This window comes from Bison bison, unplaced genomic scaffold (assembly GCF_000754665.1).
Source record: "Bison bison bison isolate TAMUID 2011002044 unplaced genomic scaffold, Bison_UMD1.0 scf7180017864371, whole genome shotgun sequence".
NCBI classification, from domain to species: Eukaryota; Metazoa; Chordata; class Mammalia; order Artiodactyla; family Bovidae; genus Bison; species Bison bison.
Window position 1 is genome coordinate 11,510,899 of NW_011494943.1, and position 23,363 is coordinate 11,534,261.

At 50.4% G+C, this 23,363-nt stretch overlaps 1 protein-coding gene across 2 annotated transcripts in view; it reads left to right on the forward strand.

The window, feature by feature from the left end:
- The window catches only part of RPTOR (regulatory associated protein of MTOR, complex 1), a 322,527-nt gene that overhangs the window by 274,539 nt on the left and 24,625 nt on the right, over positions 1–23,363 (forward strand). For both annotated transcript variants that reach the window (XM_010856300.1, XM_010856301.1), the window contains exons 18-24: positions 911–1,028; positions 2,193–2,333; positions 2,622–2,780; positions 8,282–8,400; positions 13,358–13,461; positions 14,027–14,210; positions 15,342–15,452. In XM_010856300.1, the coding sequence (XP_010854602.1) occupies positions 911–1,028; positions 2,193–2,333; positions 2,622–2,780; positions 8,282–8,400; positions 13,358–13,461; positions 14,027–14,210; positions 15,342–15,452 (936 nt within the window). The remainder of the gene's footprint in view (positions 1–910; positions 1,029–2,192; positions 2,334–2,621; positions 2,781–8,281; positions 8,401–13,357; positions 13,462–14,026; positions 14,211–15,341; positions 15,453–23,363) is intronic.

Consider the following 23,363-nt stretch of genomic DNA (forward strand, 5'->3'; position numbering starts at 1 on the left):
GGCAAGCCCTGGGCAGGTCAAGTTGGGTTTTTAGAGTGCTCGGTGGGCATGCAGGTCAGCAGTTGGAAGGACCAGCCTGAGTCTCAGAGACAGGATCAGAGAGGTGGGTTTGGGAGTAAAACCCACACACAAGCCAGGGAGGCCAAGGAGTATGTAAGGGTGAGGTAGGAGAGAAGGGGGGCTCTGCCCTAGCTTGTTGACACCTCAGCGCAGCTCTCCTGGCCCTGGGCGTCTGAGGGATTCACAGAACAATAAGGGGCTCTCAGACTTTGGCCTTCTGCTAAGTATTTTTCTAAAAAAGTAAAATAAAGTTGTGGGAACCATTTGAATAGCGATAGGAAGAGTAGTACAAACCTGCATCCAGGCTTATTTCCCGTGATTTTTAGGATCTCCAGGTCACCGGGTCCCAAAAGAGATCAGGTGTGTCCTTCCCCTTGGACTGAGGCATCTGGGCCTAAAGTCATGTAGAACTTTCCTGTTGCCTTTTGGGGACTAGAAACCAGTGCGTCCTGCTTTAATGCCCAGAGCTCTCCGTGGTGTTGACCATAGGAGGCCCTAAGGGCTCTTTCCTGTCCCACTCTGGGGTGTCCTCCCCCTGTATCCCTGTCAGGCCCCTCAGTCCTGCCGCTCACACCCAGCGGTCAGCATTCTTTCCTCCAGGTGTCCAGGGCGTCCCTCAGAGGCCCTCATCTTCATCTCACTGCTTGTTCAGAGGTTTCCGCCCACACCGGACACCCGAGGGTGCTGTGTTGAGGGGCCAGCCCCCGTCTGAGCACTGAGTGCCGTCTGTCCCCCACCCAACCCTCGCCTTTTCTCCACGGTGGCTCGAGCACTCAGTGCCAGCATGTACAACTCACTGCTGAGTTCTCTCCCGGCCCAAGTCAGTGTCTGTCTCTTCTCCTCCCTGCAGGAGCTGGTGGTGGCTCTGAGTCACCTTGTCGTTCAGTATGAAAGTAACTTCTGCACTGTGGCCCTGCAGTTCATGGAAGAGGAGAAGAACTACCCACTGCCCTCTCCAGCCACCACAGGTAGGACCACCACAGGTACGGTCCTGCTGCTACTGCTGCTGCTGAGTCGCTTCAGTCGTGTCCAACTCTGTGCGACCCCATGGACTGCAGCCTTCCAGTCTCCCCCGTCCCTGGGATTCTCCAGGCAAGAACACTGGAGTGGGTTGCCATTTCCTTCTCCAATGCATGAAAGTGAAAAGTGAAAGGGAAGTTGCTCAGTCATGTCTGACTTAGCGACCCCATGGACTGCAGCCTACCAGGCTCCTCCGTCCATGGGGTTTTCCAGGCAAGAGTACTGGAGTGGGGTGCCATTGCCTTCTCCAACAGTGCTAAAGTGGAACCTATGCAACTCGCTGGCCCAGGGACCCCAGTCTGAACTGTCAGCAGGCCCCTCGTTCTGCTGGGTCCTGAGCCCACATGTCAAGTCCTGGCCACACAGATATCTGCAGTTCTTAACTTCTCAGAAGACTAGAAAGGGCAAGAAAGAGGGCCTCCTTGACCCCCTGGTTTCTTTCCTTTTTACCCTTTTTGGAAATCAAGTCACAGAAACCTCGAAGGGCAGGAGGTGCTGCCGTGGGGACTGGAGGTCGCAGTTTCTTCCCGTCACAGGTCTCACGTCAGTGTTGTGTTAGGCAGCTCCTCATCTCACATTTACTGAATTTATATTTCTTCATCTTGGGCTGCTTCAGAGCACAAGCCACAGCACAGCCATCTCTGCAGAAAAGAGGCCTTGTGATCAGCCATGGGACCATTGCTGCGTTTAGTACATCAGGGAAGGGAACGGCCGGCACGCCCTGGTGAGGGGCGGTGCCAGGGAGGCCGAGCCAGCAGACAGCTTTCCCAGCCCGCCCCAACTCTGGCTCTGTTTGGTTTGGGGGCAGCAGCCACAGGCAGGTCCCAGAGCACCTGGTGGGGGTCTGAGGGAGACCACTGTGTGTGGGCCTCTCTAGTTGAACTCTTACAAAATACCAAGCGTGGCTCAGGGTCATCTGCTCCTGCTCCCCTCACTGTGGTCATGATCTTGTCCAGCTGACCCCAACACACATGTGGCAGAGACCCTGTTGAGCTGAGGGCCCTGCTGTAGAGTCACTTCATCCAAAAAGAAGCCACTGTCACCTGCTGTCTAGCCGCCTCCGGCCTGAGCCCTCCATTCATTCACTCTTCTCGCTCCTTCTCTCCTCCCAGAGGGTGGGAGTCTGACCCCCGTGCGGGACAGCCCCTGCACCCCCAGACTGCGTTCCGTGAGCTCTTATGGGAATATCCGCGCCGTCACCACGGCTAGAAACTTAAACAAGTCTTTGCAAAACCTGAGCCTGACGGAAGAAAGTAAGAGCCCAGAGGCTGGGTGCTCGAGTGGGGTGGTCGTGGGTCATCTTCTGGGACCTTTTGTTAGACGGGCCCCCACCCCCTCCTGCCTACCTGGACGTGAGCAGAAGTCCTGGTTCAGCACTGGGGGTAGCCATTGATTGTCCTGCAGCCCCACTGGGCATGCCCAGTCCTAAGCCCCCAGCACCCTCCCCCAGCCCTGTGCCCGGAAGCCCAGCCCTTCTTGCAAGCCAGGAGATGGGGGTGGGTGTGTGCTAACTGCCCCCTCTGACGGCGGTCCCCTGCCAGCCGGTGGCTCGGTGGCCTTCTCCCCCGGGAACCTGAGCACCAGCAGCAGTGCCAGCAGCACCCTGGGCAGCCCCGAGAACGAGGAGTACATCCTGTCCTTCGAGACCATTGACAAGATGCGCCGCGTCAGCTCCTACTCCTCCCTCAACTCCCTCATCGGTGAGTCCCACCTCCCTTTCTCCACCGGTCCCCTGGGCACCCACGGGTTCCCGCCTGGGTGGGCAGTGCTGAGACACGCTCAGTGGGAGGAGGAAGTGAGGATCGTCTTGCTGTGGCAGCAGGAACCTCACCCTTGGATACTGGTCTGACCCAGGCCGTCCGGGGAGCCAGCCTTGTCTTTGGGCAGGCCACAGGATTCCCGGAGCTGCAGAGCAGGATGGTTCTGCCCTCAGGAGACGTTTGGGGTGTCATGGCCAGGGCAGGAAGGCTCCCAGCATCTGATACGTGGTGTGGCCTCTGATGGCACCCAGGGCCCCCCAGAGGAGGCATGTGTGAGGTCCAAGGTCAGAGCCCTGCTCCAAGGGTGCAGACGGCCCTTCCCTACTCAAGTTCCCTGGCCAGACCCTCTCCCCCACCAACCAAGGACCCCACTCTGTGCTTTCACCTTCAGTCAGCCCATCAGTTTCCTACTTGACTGCCTGGACATTGACATTTGAGAGAAGGCTCAGAGTGGTCTTGTGTTCTGCTTTGAGTGGGGACCCCCTGGTTCTGCTGCTACTCTCACTGAGCAATGGGAAGTTACCACGTATCCTCACTGCATAACCAACCATAAAGACTTGGACCAATGTGTCACACTCCCGCGTGTGTGTTTTGTTCCCAACTTGAGTTACAGACGAAGTTAAAGAGCCCAGAGCCCCTCCCCATTCCCCGTGCAAGGTTCCCTCGAACTCTCGCCCTTTCCCAGGTTTACACATCGTGTCTGGCGCTGCACATCCCCTGTCCTTACTCTGCTGGCGGCTGTGTGTCCATGCTGCTCACCTAAGTCTCGTTTGCTCCCTTTCATGATCTGCTGCGATTTGCTTGTCCATTCTCCTGTTGGTGGACAGTGACCTTGCTCTGACTTTTCCTTCTTTCCTCCTTTTTTAAAAAGCAGACTCAGGATTTGGCCCCAGCTCCGCCTCCTGCCCTCCCCGCTGCACTCGGCAATGCTGAGCTCCTTGGCCCCTGGGCTCCTCCCCTTGGCTGGCGAGCTTTCCCTCTGCTACCCACGGGCTGCTCCTCAGTCTAGTCACAGTCCTGCTCCAGTGTCACCTTAAAAGAAGCCTTCCAGGCTCCCCCGACCCCAACCCAGAATCGCCTTCTGCGGTCGCTCAGCATCTCTCTCCATCTCTCTGCTTTCCTCCTGAGAACTTTTCCCCAGCAGACTTATGATGTATGTTCCCGTTTATTCTGCCTGGTTCTGTCTCTGACCAGGGATGTCAGAGCCACAAGTGAAGGAAGTTTGTCACCTGCCATAGCCCCAACCCCCCACATCCCATGCCAGGTATACAGTAAGTACCCATAATGTGCACAGGCGTGGGCTGCAGCAGACACCCCGATACCCCCTCTGCCTCTTGGCATCACGTGACAGTGTTCGATGTTTCTGACTCACCAGTGTCGTGATGTGAAGGGGCAGGGCAGTCCAAATGTGCTTGCCATCAGAAGCCAGGAGATCAGTCCTCTGCTGTCCCTAGAAAGCCCTCAGGACTAATTCCACAAGACGCCTCTCTCTGGGGCCCATAAGAGTCTAGATGACTGTAGGGTCCAGAGCTAGTTGCTACCACCACCCCGCCCACTGCAGTACAGCCCGGAAAGGGGGATCCTTTTGTCCTTAGTGCTAGCTTGGGGGTGAAGCGTTGGTGTTTCATTTGAGGCCACAAAAGGTCGGAGGGCACAGCCCACCCCTCCCACCCCAGCCACATTCCGTGTCCTCCAGGGACTTGAGAGCCTTGTCACTGATTCCTTTCTCCATACAAAACCTGGTTCCTGAACATTTTTTACTGGAGAAAACTGAATTTTATCTGTATATGGTTCAGATCTTTGAAAACTTCAGTGGGCAAGTTTCACAATGAGCTGGAGCTGGAAGGAGTGCTAAGGAGACAAAGTAATGGGGGGCCAGAGCGGGCGTCCACCTGATAACGCGGTGCTTACATAAGTGTTTAAAATTCATAACCTACACAGAATCCCATTACTGGTAGCATTCGCCTGTTTAAAGCCAATTTTTTTCTTTCATTTCAACCAAAGAACAATCTCTTTAGCAATCTCTTTAGCCTCTTTGACTGAATATTGGAAAAGAGGTTTTCAAAACCATGGCAACCTAGGACATCCATTTATTCCCATCTTCTCCCAGAAAACTAGCCCCTCCCAGGCTCCCCTTCCCCCCACTGTCTCCAGAGCGCTGGAGGTCTCACCTGCCGAGGGAAGTGCTGTCCCCCCACTGCAGCAAAGGCTGATCGCATGTGTCTCTACACGCCTGAGCATGTCTGCCCGACGTCTGTGAATCTGCACTGGGACCTGGCTCTGTGTCAGCACCTTCTGAAATCTTCTTTGATGTCTGCCTCTGTGTGTTTCTCACCCACTCAGCCATTTAGCCCGACCTCCACGTGTGTCCCCAGTCAGTTCTTTCCATTTCTGGGCCCCCCACCCCAGGACTAGGCATTGGCTTTTTGCTCCCCACCACCCCTGCAGAGCAGGCCCCCCTCACCAACATCAGCTCTGCACAGACCATCATCCAGCTGACACCATCACAGAAACTCATTTCCTATAAAGTCCAAGCTGTGGCCAGCACTCAAGGCCTTCCTACTGAGAGCTGCCTGGCCTTCACCATAGCCCCGCCCACTGCACGCACCACCCAGACCAGCCGCTGGCCCCTGAGTGGGGCCTGGGCACCTCTGCATTTACTCCCCTCCCGCACCCGCCTCTCCGTACAGCAGTGTCGCCCATTCCTCTCCTCCCTGACTTTCTGTGGCGTCTCAGGAGGTCCCTGACCCAACAAGTGCCTTCATGTTACACACTTAACCCGCAGCATCACATCAGGCCATGACATTGCTGTCTTAATCAACAGGTTTGGTAAAGCTGCTGTTTCTTGCTCTCCTTTGTGGTGGGCAGCCTCTCCTCCCTTCATCACCTGCCCTACTCTCCCTCACCTGTCCACCCGTCGCCCTTCTGTCCCTCTCTCCCTCCCTCCGTCTCTCCCTCTCTGAGCGTCACCCCATTCTGATGTCCAGAGTCGGGGAGGGAAGGCCTCATGCTTGTGTCTCACCTTGTCCTCCAGGTGAGACGGGGTTGGGGAAGCCTTCTGAAAGGGTTGTATAGATGCATTGCCCAATCTACCCAGGGCTCCGTCCAGTAAGCAAAAGTAAGCAAAGTGGGCAGGATCCTCCCAGAGGGGCTCAGTCAGGGTTATGAAGAGGGGAAATGCAGAAGCTCCAGATCCGGGGGCTGATTCCCAGGGAGGTACCCGGCCCAGTCCTACGATACAAAGTCAGGGTCAGTGACCCCTAAGACCCAGGCAACAGGTCCCAAGTGACAGCTCCTGCCTCTAAGAGGCTCCACCTTCCTTCTCCAAGCTGCCCTGCCCACCCCCAGGGATTCTGGGACCCAGAGTTGGCCACAAAGCTGTGAGCACATTTTCCTACACCAGTTCCATTTAGAAAGTTGTGGCCATTGCCCTGAAAAATAAATCCTAAAGCCATTAGTTATGATCTTTTATTACTTTTAGTCTAGACTTGAAAATAGGCTCTCAGCACTCATGGGGAGTTTGGTGAGCACCAGACACGGCCCCCTGTCTGAGCTCACTCAGCCCAGCAGCACCCACCCCACTCTCCCATCCCCCCAGGGGCTGCACTCGAGGGGTCTGAGCTCTGTGCCACACAAACTCAGAATTTTCCCATTAGGGACAGCAGGTGTAAAACCAGGACAGTTCACAAAACAGGCTGAGATGGGGTGGTCAGCGCCAGGGGAGCAGTGACGAGGGGGTGGCAATTCCAGGCTCCTGTTCTGTTTTTACTAGTAAATCATATACTATTTACTGTGGTCAAGGACAGTGACAAAAATTAGATTTTTTGTTATTCACTATTGGACATGAATCTGAACAAACTCTGGGAGACAGTGAAGCACGAGCAGCCTGGAATGCTGCAGTCCATGGGGTCGCAAAGAGTCAGACATGACTTAGCGACTGAACAACAACAAATTGAATCAAAAACAGAGAGCTGTCAAAGTCAAAATCTTCTGCAAGAGAGTTAACGATAGTAATAAAAACATTTTATAAAGTGAATGGTACCCCCTTCTCAGTGCACAGTGCCACCCTGTACTCCTTCTGCATGTTCATGCCAGGGGCCCCTTGATTAAGGTTCTCATGGGCCCCTTGGCCCCCACTGTTCCCTTCCTTTCCTGGTCTCCGCTACCACATGTCTGTCATCTGTAGTCAAGCGGACATTTACTGTGCCCATCACAGCCTCTGTCACACAGGGAAGCTACTGCCCTGGTCAGTCTGAGCTCAGAAACAACAGGAGAGAAGTTTGCCCAGTGGCTGTGCTGAGCGTGAGGGGTCTTTGTAGGAACGTCCCATCCGTGGACCACTTCTCCTGACTGAGTGAGCCAGTCCATGAACGAGCTCCACCTCGTTCCCCCTGGCGTTGTGAATCGGGTCCGTGCGCAGAGCGAGTGTGAAGTCCTATGGCCAGAGTGGTGGGAGAGGCCTCCCAAGCCCAGCCTGTCAGAGGTCAGCCTGTGCAGGCAGCTGTGCTCCTACAGAATCATTCAGAGGCCATGGCAGCTGTTGGCACCTTTTCCCACGAGGGTGGAAGGATAAGGTGTTGAGAGTTTTTGTAAATGCTCCCTGGAAGGTAGTTTGTCTGTAGTAGTCACCTGAAGAGCAAAGCCACTTGCACACACGAGTGAGAGGTCAGCCTCCTCCAGCTCCATCACACTGCAAACAGGAACCACAGTCCCTGTGGAAAGGCGGCCGGGGCCATGCCGCCTCCCGTTACAAACGAGGTGTCGGGCGCAGCAAGCCAGGACTTGTTCATAAGCATGGACGTGGGCACACAGAGAAACTGACCTTTACTCTGAACCTTTCCTGAACCTTTGTTTCCAGTCTCTCTTCTGTGATTTGAATGTCGTATAAAACTCATTCCCTTTGAACAATGGTGCCCATCAAGAAACACTGTCCTCCAGTGGCCCTTCTTGTATTTAAATTCTTCATAACTAGAGGGACTTCCTAACTAGGGGCTGGCCGGTCGGATGACATGTGATCACAGCTTGTTTGAAATCCTCTTTTACTCTTTTAAAGAACAAGCACTTTCTTTTCAACAAACCAATTGTCCAGCTTCCTCCAAGTAAAAAGGATGCAGTGGTATGTGGCTGTCTTCCTCATCCAGGCCTGCAAGGAAGTCCTGCCCCTTTCTAACTTTTCCTTTCAGAAAGATCTAGCCGCCAGAGGTGAAACTGTGTGATCAATCCTGCTCAGCACCTGGAATTTCTGAATCTCAGGCTCCCTAGCAGATAACAAAATCAGAACTTGCCATACTCCCAGCTCTTTTAAGTGTCCACCCCCAGCACATGCTTAGGTCATCAGAAGAGGGAGCTATCCCATAAGTGCCTCCCCGCCTCCGCCCACCCTCCCAAGCACACAGTGGCAGCTCCTTGTTATTAAAACAGCTCCTGTTTCTCTTTCCCAGGAGTTTCATTCAATAGTGTTTACACTCAAATTTGGAGAGTCTTGCTGCATCTGGCTGCGGACCCCTATCCAGATGTTTCTGACTTGGCTATGAAAGTGCTCAACAGCATTGCCTACAAGGTAGGTGTGAAGACGCTCTTCACGAAGCTCTCCAGACCCTGGTTTTCAGTTATGAATATTCATGCAGAGAACTTCAGGCACGTTCAGGTCTTCACCATGGTTTAGGAACTTCGAACAAGCGTTTTGAATCCAGAGGTTCACGAACTCCATGCGCACGTAGCTTGTGTTGGGGCATGTGTCCGTGCTTCTGCTTGCCCACATCAGGTGGGGACGTGTGTGTGCCCTGTAGCAACTCCCTCTCTTCCATTCCCAGCACCGGTATCGTACGACTTCCCTTATTCATGACCGTTCTGACGAAAGGAAACTCTTCCAAGAACCAGCTTTTGGTTTCATTAGTACAGTTGACTCCTGCACAAACACAGGGGTTAAGGGCACCAGCCCTGACCCCCTGCAGCCTGTCTCATCCACATCTCTGCATCCCTGGATTGTATACTACCACAGTGGGTGTTTATTGGAAAACATGTGTTTAAGTGGACCCGTGCAGTTCAAATCCATGCTGTCTGAGGGTCAGCTGTGTTTCTCTGTTGTTTTTCATTCTCCATTGTATTGATACCAGCTTTTAGCTTTATTGCTTCATTTCTTCTGCTTACCCTGTTCAATTTTCTCTTCTGATTCTAGAGTCTCACAATGGAAGCTTAGGTCATTGATTTTAGTCCTTTCTTCTTTAGGGACTGTAAACTCTCCCAGTTCTTCTTGTGAGCTCTGGGAATTATTTGACTTTTCAGTGGTTCTTTCCCCACCCTTATGGATTTTCACCCCGCCCTCAAGCAAAAGTAATCACAGATTCAAGGAGCCTACCCTATAGACCCTGGAAGCCCTCTCCTCTCTGCCCTGCAGATTCCATCCACCCCAGTTTCCATGCTGCTCCTGTCTGTCCCCTCTGCTTGCCGCACTGCCAGGCTATCTGCGTGCCCTCCCCTACCACAGCCAGGTCTTCGGGAACTGCCTGCAGGCCAGGAGCTGGGCAATGAGTTCCCTTCTCTCAGAAACCACAAGCCTGCAGTACCCAGTGTCCGAAAACAGCTGTTTCTTTCTTCCCAGCTGGGTATGGCAACCCGCTCCAGTATTCTTGCCTGGAGAATCCCAGGGAAAGAGGAGCCTGGCAGGCTACAGTCCATACGGTCGCAAAGGGTCAGACACGACTGAAGCGACTTAGCACAACGCACAGCACAGTCTTTTCATGAATAGAATGATAGGACGCAGCAATAATGAATGCCATCAAGAAGTCACTCATTATAGCATTTCTGAAGATTTTTATAACTTTTTGATTAAATTTTAGGCTTACAGACAAGTTGCAAGAAGAGTACAGGGAACTATCGTCCCTTGTCACAGTTTACTTGCTGTGTCTCCATCCTTATCCGACCCTAATCACCATCCAGGGGTCATCCACAGGCTGCCAGCTACCTGAACACAAGTGGCTCACAATGTTACTCTCAGCTTCACTCCTGGTCCGTTTTTCTTTCTAAACTGGTTATCAAGCCGTCCCATTTGCTGCCACCTCACTGGCGTTAGCCCAACCTCCTGCAGCACCTGGCCTCCTGCCGACACCATATTTGTTTGGTGTTCGATTCCTTCACCAACATTTTTCTTCACTGGTGAAGTTCTGTCTTTTCCTTTTTTGTCTGTGGCTGCTATTTCAGCTCCTGGTAGCATCACAAGTAGTAATAACACAGCCTTGTCATGTACCCAGTTTTAAACTGCTGTAGCAGCCAAGCTCATCTTCTTCCTTGAAGGAACAGTGAGGATATGGCAGGAGCACATCCTAGGTTTATCCTGGGCCTGTGGTCACACGAAGTCTCTGGAAGCAGAGACTCCCAGGTCCAAGTGTTCACTGCACTTCCTGCCTGTGGGCACTGCCAGCCTCATGCAAAAGTTCTGGGCATTACTGTTGGTCCTCTCGGGATCACTGGGTGGTTTATTTCACACGGACCTCCCCTTGACCCCAGTGAGCCCCTCGCCCACTTTCTTCATCATCCTACTGCATGACTAGCCACAGAGGCACGTGAATGCTGTTCCATCCTGGGAGTGGGGAGTCTTCTCTGTGTCTATAGAAAAGAGGCCAGTGAATTAAGTTTTTTCATTCTGTAATACAAAACTGAGAAATAGTCCAATCATCTCCTTTTTCAACTAAGAATAGGATTGATTCAAAATTAAACTTTTCTAAAATACATGTTTCTTACAGCATATTAGGGTCCGTGCCCGAGAGAGGGAGGAAGTACAGTCATGAGGAAGGAAATAGAGGAAAGGAAGGCAGTCCCGGCAGAAGGCATAGTGGGACTCAAGTGGGCCTCTGTGAAAATGAAGCCTCCCCGCCATGCCCAGTCCTGACCTCACTGATGCTGATTCTCCTGCGATGCCGAGGATTGAGGGAGCCCAGGCCCCCAGGAGTGGGGGCTCTGCCAACTACCGGCCAGTTCATCACAGTCACCACCGTTGCTTGAAGTGAATTCTACCTGGGACTTAGAGTCCAAAAAGAAAGTTTACGTTATTTATCTAGGAAGTTTGGTTTATAGAAAAATTCCTTTCTAGATAGAGTCGTGTGTTTCACAGATGTCCATTCTCAGTGCTCTGGCTTCCAGGTCCTCTGCCTCGAGTTAGCCCAGAATTAACTGTGAACCATCCTTTGGGAAGTCACTTCCTCACACACGAATCCAGATCCTTGGTGTGCAGTTAACAGGGACTCCTGTGAAACACTCCCTCCCGCAAGAGAGAGCAGCCAAAAGCCTCCGTTGGTGTCCTGAAGCCTATGTCAGGATCCAGTTAGGAAATCCTGTCCTCGTCACCCTCATCTCTGTAGGGTGTTTGCCCTGAATTAGACTTTCCCAAGTTCTTGTGAGGCAACATGTTTCTGGGAGAAGATCTGCAGAGTAAGAAAGTGCTCAGAGCTGGAGACAAAGCAGGCATCTTACTGCGGGCCCAGGCTCCCATGACAGAGACTGCCCCCGTTAACTGCAGGGGGGCAGGGAGCACAGGTGGAGCTCGTGTGTGCACACGTGTGTGTGTCCCTGCAAATCATTTCTGTTTGCATTGGGCTAAGAGGATACATCTGAGCTAGAATCTGACTGTTAACAAGATGTTTGCTGCCCTCTGAAGAGTTGGCCTGTAGCTGTGACCATGACCTCCTGCCATTGCCCTTCCTCTTCTGGACTCAGCACTTGACTTGGGCCTTCATCAAGCCCATCTGCTGGTCCAGTGACTCCAGTCCAGCATCATGGAGGGGAAAATGACAGGGCATCTCAACACCCTGAGAGCCATGGGCAAGTGTGCCCACAGTCAGTGATGCTCCCAGCAGGGTCCTGGGGTCTTGAAGACCCACGCTCCATCCTCCTTCATAACAGCCCAAACCTGATACCCAGCAGGCACACCGGTGTTTCTGTGTTACCCTTTCCTGACTGTATGCTCTCTGTGAAACGGCAGCTACGACCAGCCCAGAAAGGGGCGTCTCTGGAGGGTATCTCCCACACCTGCTCCCTTAGCAGCCTCTGTCCACACCAGGCCCACAGACAAGTGGGTCTGCGTGACCACTGCCCACTCAGGCTCATCGCTGCAGCTCTGCAGCAATGAATGTTTGCTGCACAAATAAGAAACGTTAGGCGAAGAAGCATCATCTAAGCCTGAAACCCTACAGTCGATCACCAGTCACAGGGCTTCCCCAGCCAGTGGCACGCCCACCTCTCAGGATTTCTAGAACAGATGCAAAACTAGAGCTGTGTGTGGCAGCCTTCAGTGTGAAGTGCACTGAAGAAGCTCGGCTGTCTACTTTGCCCTCAAGGCCGAGAGAGAACAAGCCAGTGTTGTGCGCCTCTGCCCCCGGAAAGAGCAGGGAGGCTGAATCAGTCACTCCCAGCCCACACCTTCTTTCCTTTGGAGCCTCCTTGGATGGGGGCCTTCAGGATGGGGGTCCCTGGGGAGATAGCTCTGCGGGCTGCAGCTCAGGCAACAGCAGATCCTCTGGGCTTGGGGAGCCTTTGAAAGGTCGTGGATTCTGCTAAAGTCTGCATTTCAATCCAGAGGCTTTCTCCATCACCTCCCACTGATTTCCTGGAAATTTTGAGGAGGCACCTAGTTTCTTAGCTTAAATTTCTTTTCTTCTTTTAAACTTCTTAAGGGATCGTTTGGCTCTCAGGCTTTGTTGGGGTTGTGTGTGTATGTGTGTGTAGGTCAAATAATGTAAATAACAGAGCAAAACAAACATGAACAATACAACTTTTATAATTCAGAAAACAAAAAAACAGCCTTTTAATAGGCTGGTTATGATCCAGTTCTAACTGTTTTCATTTCAAAGTGAAGGCTTATCTGGAAAACATTGATTTATGTTGGTGGTTTTGTTTTCTATAACTTTCTGCCTGTGGGCTGAACAAAGGTATGGCCTTCATAACTGCCAAGAGGATAATCCAGAATGGGAGGGTCCTCCGTGAGTGGCCAGTCCAGGGTTCTCCTGGAACACGTGCTCATGGGAGACAGGGCACAGATCTGGGTCTCGTCTCTATTCAAAAAGTGCTGCCCCCAGGGGGTTGTTTTGAGCCTGCCCTGAAATACAAAAGAACGGTGAGGCCAAGCCTGGGCGGGCTCCTTCCGGAGTGCCAGCTCTGCCCAGGAAGCTGTCCCTCCCAGGGGAGCTCCTGCCCCAGTGGGAGCCTGAGCGTGCCCAGTCCTCATTAGTCATGGTGCAGTTTAGTCACCTTGTTTGTCACATGGGCGCGGGGGATGCATCCCTGGAGCCTCACTGGAGCAGGTGAATACCTTCCAGAAGAGCTACAGAATATCACTTTATCTACAGGGTGACATTTCGGGGGAAATTTTCAAGCAGGACCTTCCATTCCTGGGAGATTTCCTCAGCCAAAAGCCCTTTTCTGTGACTTTGAAGCCACTCAAAAGCAGCCACCAACCTCTGCTTGTCTTGTAGCCTCAGGTCGTCACAGTGACCACCCCCTCACTTGTCCCTTTGCTCCTTCAGGCCACAGTGAACGCCCGGCCTCAGCGCATTCTCACCACCTCCTCCCTCACGCAGTCGGCGCCTGCCAGCCCCACCAACAAAGGCATCCACATCCACCAGGCGGGGTGAGTGGTAGGCAGCCCGCCCCCCAGGGTCTGGGGAGGTTCCCGACACAGCCTCCCCGGCCCTGCCAAGTCTGCAGGTTCTCTCTCACTTATCTGAGCCCCTCCTAGAATCCTTTCCTGCCTTCATCTACACAACTGTTCAGCAAAGCTGAACTGAACCTGACTCCATTCAGGATTTTATCAGAGGGTCATGTCTTCCAGCAAGTGACCAGCAGGTTGGAACCCTCCTCGAAATCAGTGTTCACAGGGCTGTGCACTGGATCCTAGCGGGGCACATGTGCCCTGCACCCTCCTAGGGCTGACTCACAGCCCAGACCAAGCTTGCCTCTGGCTGCACTGGTTTTCAGGGGAGGATGGTTCTTAGAATGGTTCTTAGAAACTGGAAGGGGTCATTAATTCAGCAGCAGCAGTTCAGGTTTGGAAGTCACATCAGCAAGTCAGGTGATGAGGCTGTTCCAAGCTGGTGACCCTCAGCCCATTCCCAGGATCAGTGGAGGTTGCTTGGGGTTTGGTGTCAAAGGAATGGGCTCTGGGTAAAATGCAGTTTCTTCTTCCCCGACGGCAGAGGCTCCCCTCCAACATCCAGCGCAAGCAGCTCCAGCCTGACCAACGACGTGGCCAAGCAGCCGGTCAGCCGAGACCTGCCTCCAGGCCGGCCGGGCGCCACAGGCCCCGTGGGGGTACAGTACACACCCCACTCCCACCAGTTCCCCCGGACGCGGAAGATGTTCGATAAGGGCCCAGACCAGGTACAGATGTCTCTCTCAACACTAACTTCCTTCAACATTCAGTTACACCCCATAGGCGGGGGTAGTCTCTGCAGCTAAGTTAAACAAGGCTATTCAGGGGAGGGAGGAATTGGCGCCTTTGTTTGCAAGAAAACATACGAGGGTGGACTCGGAAGCTAGGGCCTTGGGTCTTGTCGATACTGCTTGCTGCTGTCCCGGCCAAGTGGACACAATATAGAGAGGGCATTCTGGATACACCAAGGACGTGTCTCAGCTCACCAGTGACCAGCGATTTTGATAGGAAGGTCACAGCAGCCTGTAGGCTGATTTTGGAGCTGGAGCAGGTGTTGAGGGTAGACAGGTGTCCACACCGGCTGCTAGCCCCGCCCACCTGGCTTCAGAGCCGCTTGCCTCAATGGCCGAGGGACAAAAATGGCCACAGGCACTTTTGTCAGGTTTAGCCTCCCAGCTGGACTCTGCCTGAGTCAGCCAGGCAGGAGTGGCTGACCCACAATCCGGGAGTCCTGGCCCAGCAGCGCTGCAATTCCCCCTGGCAGGCGGGAGGTAAGACCTTATTGCTGACCCCATCTCTCTGGGTAGCAGAGACTCCTCTCTGAGGCACTTCTCCCGCCCTGTCGTGTGCAGTGAGGCCAACCCCTGCCCCGCCAGCCCAGCCCACATTGGTTCTACAACAGGGAACAAACTGACCCACCACCCCACCGCAAAAGAAGTATGGGCCCGAACTCTGCTACGCCCTTGTCCAGGAGCCACAGGGCAGGCCAAGGTCCTACGTGTATGACTGGCCCAGTGGGAGCGACAGCCCAGGGACCAGGCGGCAGAGGCCCCGTGTGGGGCTCCTAGACCCAGTGCTGAGGACCAGTGTCAGGCTCTGCAGCCTAGCCTACCCTGGCCATTTCCGGGGGACACTCCGTCTCTTGCACAAACTCAGAGCCCTGTTTTGACAGTCAGGGTTCCTTGGTCACCAGGACAGAGAAGTAAGGGGACCATAGAGATACTGTCCTCAGAAACCTGACCACTGACACCTATGCCTTGGTCTCCAGAAAGGGACTGTCTCAAGCTCACAGAGAGGGTTGGGGTTGACATGACTAACTCTGTTTCTGTCTTCTCCTCTCTTTTCCAAACGCCCCAAAGACCACCGACGACCCAGATGATACTGCCGGACACAAAAGTTTCATCTCGGCCACGATGCAGACGGGGTTCTGCGACTGGAGCGCGCGGTACTTTGCCCAGCCTGTCATGAAGGTAGCCATGCATCAGCAGCTCTCAGGGTTTAAAGCCAAAATTCCCCAGCCGGCACTGCCCTCGTCTCCTCAGCAAGCGAGCACGGGCCTCCGGAGCCCCAGCCTCAGGCCTGGGTGTCTGAACCCTTCTGCTCTGAGCTCAAGGTCTGATCCCCACTGGCTTGTTCACTGTGACCCTCAGGGGCCGTGACTCCCACCAGCCCACATGCCATTGCGCAGGCCTGGCCCTGAGTCATGGAGTGGGGCAGGCACAGGGCTGCACAGGGCCCTATTGTGCCCACTGGCCTCCTGTTCCACCGAGCGTGGCTGTTAAGGGGACACCAGATTGCTGTCATGGAAGCTGGAATTAACGGTCAAAAAAACAGCAAAAGAAACTGACTTCACTTACCTGCCTTTCTGAGCTTGCCAGTATAAAATGTGTCATTTTGTCTTGATTGGCAAGGTCACCCAGGAGTTCCCCAGGCTTACGGTGCTCCCGGCTTCAGGGACTGTCAGACTGAGCTAGCTAGCTAGGGCTAATCTGACTTATTCTGGGACACTGCCTTCCAGGTTTGATGATGTGACATGTCCTTTCACTACAGACTTGGGCCACACATTCAGGGTGCCAGGGTGAGACAGGGCAGTGCTATCAAAACAGAATCTTGGTGCCCATCTTTTTGCAGAGAGCACTGCAGGGGCTCATTTTAGACTTTGATGGTCTAAAGCACGTTCTTACCTTCCTTTCCCCTCATGCTGCTGCTACTGCTGCTAAGTCGCTTCAGTCGTGTCTGACTCTGTGTGACCCCATAGACGGCAGCCCACCAGGCTCCCCCGTCCCTGGGATTCTCCAGGCAAGAACACTGGAGTGGGTTGCCATTTCCTTCTCCAGTGCATGAAAGTAGAAAGTGAAAGTGAAGTCGCTCAGTCGTGTCCGGCTCTTAGCGACCCCATGGACTGCAGCCTACCAGGCTCCTCCATCCATGGGATTTTCCAGGCAAGAGTACTGGAGTAGGGTGCCATTGCCTTACCTTCTTTTCCCCTCATAGATAATGGAAAATTGAAAACTGCAGCTTATTCTTACTTGTGTATCGAGCTATATATCCAAGAAATTTCCAGGAAGAGTGTTTGGACTGTATTAGAGCTTTTCTCTTACTTTCCTGTTTCTCTGTAGTGATACTGGCTTTTGCCAATTACAAGACAAAATAATGGTTGTCAGTGCCTAAGGCAGGTGATAAAGGAAAAGCAGTCTCTCAGTAGCAAAAACTAGAATCCATGTAAATGTCCAGCAGGAGGAGAATAGTTAAAGAAGGTTGAAGTACTTGATATAATACTACTGGAGCTACTGAAAAATAAAACTTTTAAATTAGTAACTTAAGAAAATGCTCATAACAAAATTTCCTTAAAAGGGAAAAAAAAACAAGATATAAACTGGCCACGAGATGGACAGAGTTTCCACACTTAGCGCACAGTACCTTTATAGTCTGGAGCTGGAAACGGCAAGCCACTCCAGTATTCTTGCCTGGAAAATTCCTTGGACAGAAGAGCCTGACAGGCTACAGTCCATGGGGTCACAAAGAGTTGGACATGACTGAGTGACTGAGCATGCACCTTTATATCAGGGGGAAAATACATTAAAGAAATGATCCCAAGAGATCACTGAGGCCTGTTACAGTCAACCAAGTGTGTTGTCCACACCTGGGTTGACCTGCTCCCCCTGATCTCTCAGGCTTCTCTGGCTAAGGATGGAGAAAGTGGGAAAACACGAATTTGTCTCAGGAGAGGGATCGTTGCTGGTGCTATGGGTAGCAAGTCATCCTTTCGATCTGTGGTGCATACTGTCTGAGTGAGTGAGTCTAGTCTAGTAGTAACAGACGTTCAGAATCTATGATACAGTCTTCTGCTTCAGGCAAGTGTGGTCAAGCGACACAGACTCTGGGTGGCTGGTCCACCATCTCACTGAAACTGCAGTGACTGTAAGTCACAGAAGCTGCTTGGTAGGACGCTGAGCTGCTGTTCTCGAAGTCTCTGGGCATGCCTATTCTCAGTTCTTCCTGTGGGAAGAAGTGGCATAGGTAATCCAAAACACATTTTTCTTGAACATAGACACAAACTTGACTTTTCCCCTAAGGATCTGCTTTTCTTTCCTAGGCATCAGGTACTTAGAACACAGGTGCCCTCTGTGAGCACACATCAGCTGACCTTGGAGGAAGGCTTCTTGGGCGAGGGCTGCCGTTTGTGGGGACCCCTACATATGTGTTTACATGTTTCACTCAGGTGCAAACCCACAGCCAGCATCTGCTCTGGGACTGAGCCATGCCTCCCTTTTTTTCAGCAAGTTCCCCTGCCTTTGTGCTCCTCTGTGTGTGTTCTAGCTGGAAGTGTGTCTGAGAATTCCCGCTGGGGAGGGTCCCGCGTGTCGCTAGCCTGGAGGAGACAGAGGCTGTGAGCTCAGTGGTCTGTCCCGGTGCATCATGCTGGCTCCCATAGTGGACCCTGCGGTGCAATGAGGGGAGAAGGGTCCCCTCAGGATGAAGTCAGCTTTCACTGTGGAGCCCGCGAGAGGAGCCAGAAAAACAGTTGCTGCATGCATGTTCTTTCTGACTCACCATGTTTGTGATAACAAACTCCCATTGGATGTAGCTGGAAATGACAAGCTCGAGGTGTTGTGGTTGAAAATGAAGTTGTTACAGTGAGTTTTGTCTGTAATCCCTGTTGGCAACTTAGGGTGCTTAGGACTCAAGTGATTTCTTTTACTTTAATTAGAGACCTTTTCCAAACTTTAGAAGAGGATATGTTTAATCTCATTGCTTTTTTTTTTTAATTTATTACTTTTTCCAGGTGGTATTCGTAAGTGCCTTCTTTTATTAATTTAATTAATCATTGAATGACACATTTGTGCAATAAAATGCATTAGGAACTTTTTTATTACCCTGTTTCATATGCAAATTAAAGATAGCTCAAGGCTAGGATTGTACCTCAGAAAGGACAGAAGAACCCCAAACTCTAAATCACTTCAGAGGTAAACATAGGAAACTACATTTTCACCAGATAACATAATTATGCCCAATATTTACAGTCACGTGCAACTAATGGTTAGTGGGATTGAATACTCAAAACATGACTGTAATGACAGTTTTTGCTGACTTTTTATCAGTTCACAGTCAGATTTCTTACAGGTCTGTGTGACCAAGAAGAACTACATTCTGGACTGTTCTCCTTTGATTGATGGTACCCCCTCTCTCTTCTCTGGTTTGGTTTCCAGAGTGCATATCTTACTTTAGGCAGGATATTAAAAATGGTCTGTCTTGTGTTTAAAAAGTAGAGGCATACTGAAATTTGTTCTGATTATAAAAATAATATGAATTCTTTTTTCATTCTCAGGTTGGTAAATTTCAAAGATTGATTTATAGCAAGAGGATGGATTAACCGGGGGGTATAGGGTAATAGAAAGTCTCACACACTATGGGTGGCTGGTGAAATATTAGCTTGGTATAGGACAGTTCAGTAGTAGCTATCCAAGCTATAAATGGGTAGGCCCTAGAAACCAGCAGTTGGAGAAAGAAATGGCAACCCTCTCCAGTATTCTTGTCTGGAAAATTCCACGGACAGGAACCCGGTTACAGTCCATGGCATCGCAGAGTCAGACACAACTGAGCACAGCACAGAAACCAGCAATCCCACTCTGAGGAGCAGATCGTAAACCCACTACTGTACATGGATATGTAATAACTTGTGTCAAGAAATGCTGTTACAGATTATTTGTAATAACAAAAAGTTTGAAAACAAAAAAGAGAATATTAGTAAGGAGACAGTTAAAAATGATTCATCTGTGTAGTAGACATAGACATTAGTCAGTAAGCTTCATCTCTGTGTGAGGCCTTAATGGGATGTCCTTGATATAGTAGGTCACATAACACGATGGTCCAAGACATGTGCACAGATGTTGTGGTTCCATAGATTTGTGTAAGCATCAGAGGAAGCTTGGAAGGTGACTCTTAATGTGGTTACTTCTAGAAGGTAGGACTGGAATCAGGGCAAGGGACTGTCCTTTTTACATTATATACTTCCAGCTCTTTGAATTTTTTAAAAAGAACAATTGTTTGTTTCATAATTCAGGACAGATTAAAATATAACATTTAATTACAAAAAGAGCTTTATAAAAAAATAAGAGCAAATACTTCTTGTACTTCCATTTCTTTGTATGGAGGCAGCATTACTCTGTTACCAAAACCAGTCAAAGACATTAAGAGAATAAAAATCTACAAGCCAGTATTCTTCATGGACATGAACCCAAAATCCTTAACATAATATTCATAAATAAAATGCAGCAGTACATAAAATAGATTCTACACTGATGACCAAGTGGATTCTATCCCAAGAATGCAGAGTTGATTCAGCACTTTTAAATTAATCCTGTAACTGTATCAACAGACTAAAGAAAAACCATATGATCATCTCAGTAGCTGCAGAAAAAGGATTTGATGGAATTCAACAGCCATTCAAAATAAAAACTCCTAGCCAACTAGGAATAGAAGGAAACTTCCTTACTCTTATACTGGGTGCCTGTAGAAAACCTACAGTTAACATATTTTCACTGATAAAAGACAGTGCTTTTTCTCCAAAACCAGGTGTATGTGAGGCAAAGATGTCTCATCTTACCATTCCCATTCAGCATCCTCCCAGAGGTCCTAGACAGCAAGGCAAGAAAAGAAAATGTGTACATATGGGAAGGGTAAAATAAAACTCTATTCACAGACAATATTGGATGTATAGAAAACCCTAAGTAATCTGAAAGATGCTGCCAGAATAAGTGAGTTCAGTAAGACTGCAGGATACAAGGTCATTATACAAAAATCTGTTTATTTCTGTATGAATGATCAGAAATTACAATAACATCCAAAAAAAAATCATGAAGTACTTAACTTAGCTACAAATCTAAAAAAAAAAAACAAAATCCAAATGGTGAAAAATGAAAAACATTGATGAAAAAAATCAGAGAAGACTTAAATCAGTGAAGACCACATTCATGGGTTGAAAGACTATGAAATTCAGATGTCAGTTCTCCCTAAACTGATGTATATAGAGCAATGTAGTCTGAATCCAAATCCCAATAGACCTTTTCTTTTCTTTTTTAAAATTTATTTATTTTAATTGGAGGATAACTGCTTTATAATATTGTGTTGGTTTCTGCCATATATCAACATGAATCAGCCATATGTGCCGTCCCTCTCGGACCTCCCTCCTGGCTTTCTCTTTTTAATCAACAAGCCTCTTCTACAGTTTATGAGGAAAAGCAAAGAAACTGAAGTAACCAAAACAATTTTGAAATAGAACAAAGTTGGAGGACTTTTGTTGCCTGATTTCGAGATTCACCATAAAGTTAAATAATCAAGACGTGGAATTGGTGAGAGGACAGACACATGGATCAACGGGACAGAACAGAGTCCAGAAATAGTCACATCAGTACATCCCATTGATTTTCCATGGAGGTATGAGAACTGTTCAGTTCAATGAAAGGAATGTGTCTTTCCAGCGGAGTGGCACCATGGTAATTGGACACCCATTTGCCAAAAGTAGAAATTCAGTCACTCACTCACACCTTGTACAATAACTCACTCCTTAAATGTGAAGCTTGGAACCGTGAAAATTCTGGAAGAAAATCTTTCTGACCTTGGGTTAGGCAGTAGTTTCTTTAATAAGGCACAAAGAGCACAGGCCACACAAGAAAAAGTGGCAGATTGCTCTTCACCGTAAATTGATAACTGCTCTTTGAGTAATCCTGTTAGGAACATGAAATCATGAGCCACAAACCAAAAGAAAATTAAAAAACACATACAAATCTTGTATCCAGTATATATAAGGAATATTCAAAATTCCATGATCAGGAAACAAGTGGCCCCGTTAAAAACAATGGGCTAAAGATCTGCAGACACTTTACCATAAAAAGTACCCAGGCAGCGAATAAACTTGAGAAAAGATGTGTAGCGTCACAGCAGTTATTCACAAGGGAAGTCGAGTTACCACAATGAAATAGATACTGCACATCTGTTAGAAGGGCTAAAATTTTCAAATCTGTCAATACCAAGTACTGGCAAAGGATGCAGAGCAGCTGAAACTTTCATACTTTGCTGGTGCAAAGGCAGAATATTGCAAGCACTTTGGAAACATTTGGCCCTTTCTCATAAATTAAACACATACTTAACCATAGAGCCCAGCAATCCTACTCCTAGATATTCACCCAGGAGAAATGAAAACTTCTGTTCATTCAAAAGCCTGTACTTGAATATTTACAGTGGCTTTATTCATAATTACCAGGAACTGGGAACAACCCAGATATCCTTCACCGGGTGAATAAACTGCTAGAATATTTCATATGATGAAATACTAATTCACCAAATGTTTTCTAAATAAACTGAAGCATACACACTATGGATGAAATTCAGCTGCGTTACACTCAGTGAAAGAAGCCAGACTTAAACTGTACAGTTCATTTATACGGCATCTGGAAAAGGCAAAGCTACAGCGATGGAAAACAGAGGTGGTGCTGGACTTGGACTGGGGGAAAGGCCAGGCTACAGAGGGCATCTAGCAGTTTGGGGTGAAGGAACTATTCTACATGTCCATTGTGCGTGGTTACATGACCGTGGGGCCTGTCAGAACTCAGAACTGGGCCCCAAAGGGTGAGATTTACCGCATGTGAATTGCATCTCAGTCACCCTGATGCTTTGTGAGGTGTGGTCACATGATAAAAATGCCTGTACTTAGGTATCAGAACCTACAGTGAATTCCGATCTGCCCTTCAGAGCTGCTTCCTTAGCGGTCAGTGGCCTTCAGCTTGGTAACTCTTTAGACGTCATGCCCAGCGGAGACCAGTCAGCCCACAGCCAGTGCGCTCCCTCCCGGCACTGCTGACTCCGTCATTGTTTGGGGAGGGTGGTTTGTTGTTAAACAAGGTCTCTGTCCCACCGCAGAACTCGATTTGTTTCTGGTGGGAACCCAGGAAGCTCTTTGGTGGGGACTTCCATGACCTCACGAGCCTTCCAGGGGTCGAGCTTCGGTCCTGATAGCCACGTGCCTGTTGTGGATTTTATCCCATGCACTTGAACCCCTTTAAATTCAGAGGCATTGAGGGTGTGCCCTGTGTTTCACAAGTTCATCATATGAGGACCTGCTTACCTGGCAAGGCCCGCCATCAGGCTTCTGAGACCCTCTGGTCTCCCTTTGTTCCCAAGCCCAGGCTGCCCCAGTGACAGTTAAGGAACAAGGGGGATGCCGTCACCAGCCTTCAGCTGTCGGCTCCACGGGAGGCCTCAGGAGGTTTCAGCATCATAATTGGTTTTTAAAAGTCTGAGGAGAAGCCAGGTGTTAGGAATCCTCAGCGTGTCATGATCCTAATCATGTAACACTATTAGCCTCACCCACGTCCCTCCAGCTCTGCCAGGAGGAAAGCTCAGCACCGTCTAGGTCTGGGCTTCTGTTTACTCAGAAGCTTCTATTCAACCTGCAGAGCCACGAGGTAAGGGGAGGGGCAGGCAACTGAGCAGATGATTAAGAAGAGCTGAGCAGGAAACAGTCTGGTCCCCTCCATCCGTCCTCATCCCTCCCGGCCGGCTGACGCCTGCTGCTTCTCGCAGCCTCTGCTCTCTCCCTTTCCCCGTCTCTCTCCACCCACGCCTCCTGCACTGCCCCACTGCTGCCCGCCCCCGCTTGTCCTAGTGCTTCGTGGTGATTGTCCCCAGGACGGTGTGTGCGCTGGTTCCTGGGCTGCGGTTCAGTTCAGTTCAATGCTGCAAGTCCTTCCTGAGCTCAGCGGGGCCACTCCCCAGAGCTCCGTGCTCTGCTGCTTAGGACTCAGCCCAGGGCAGTGATGCCCGGCTGTGCGGTGGAGGTCAGTCTGTCTGAGGCCCCAGGGCGCATGTGGCCACACTCCCAC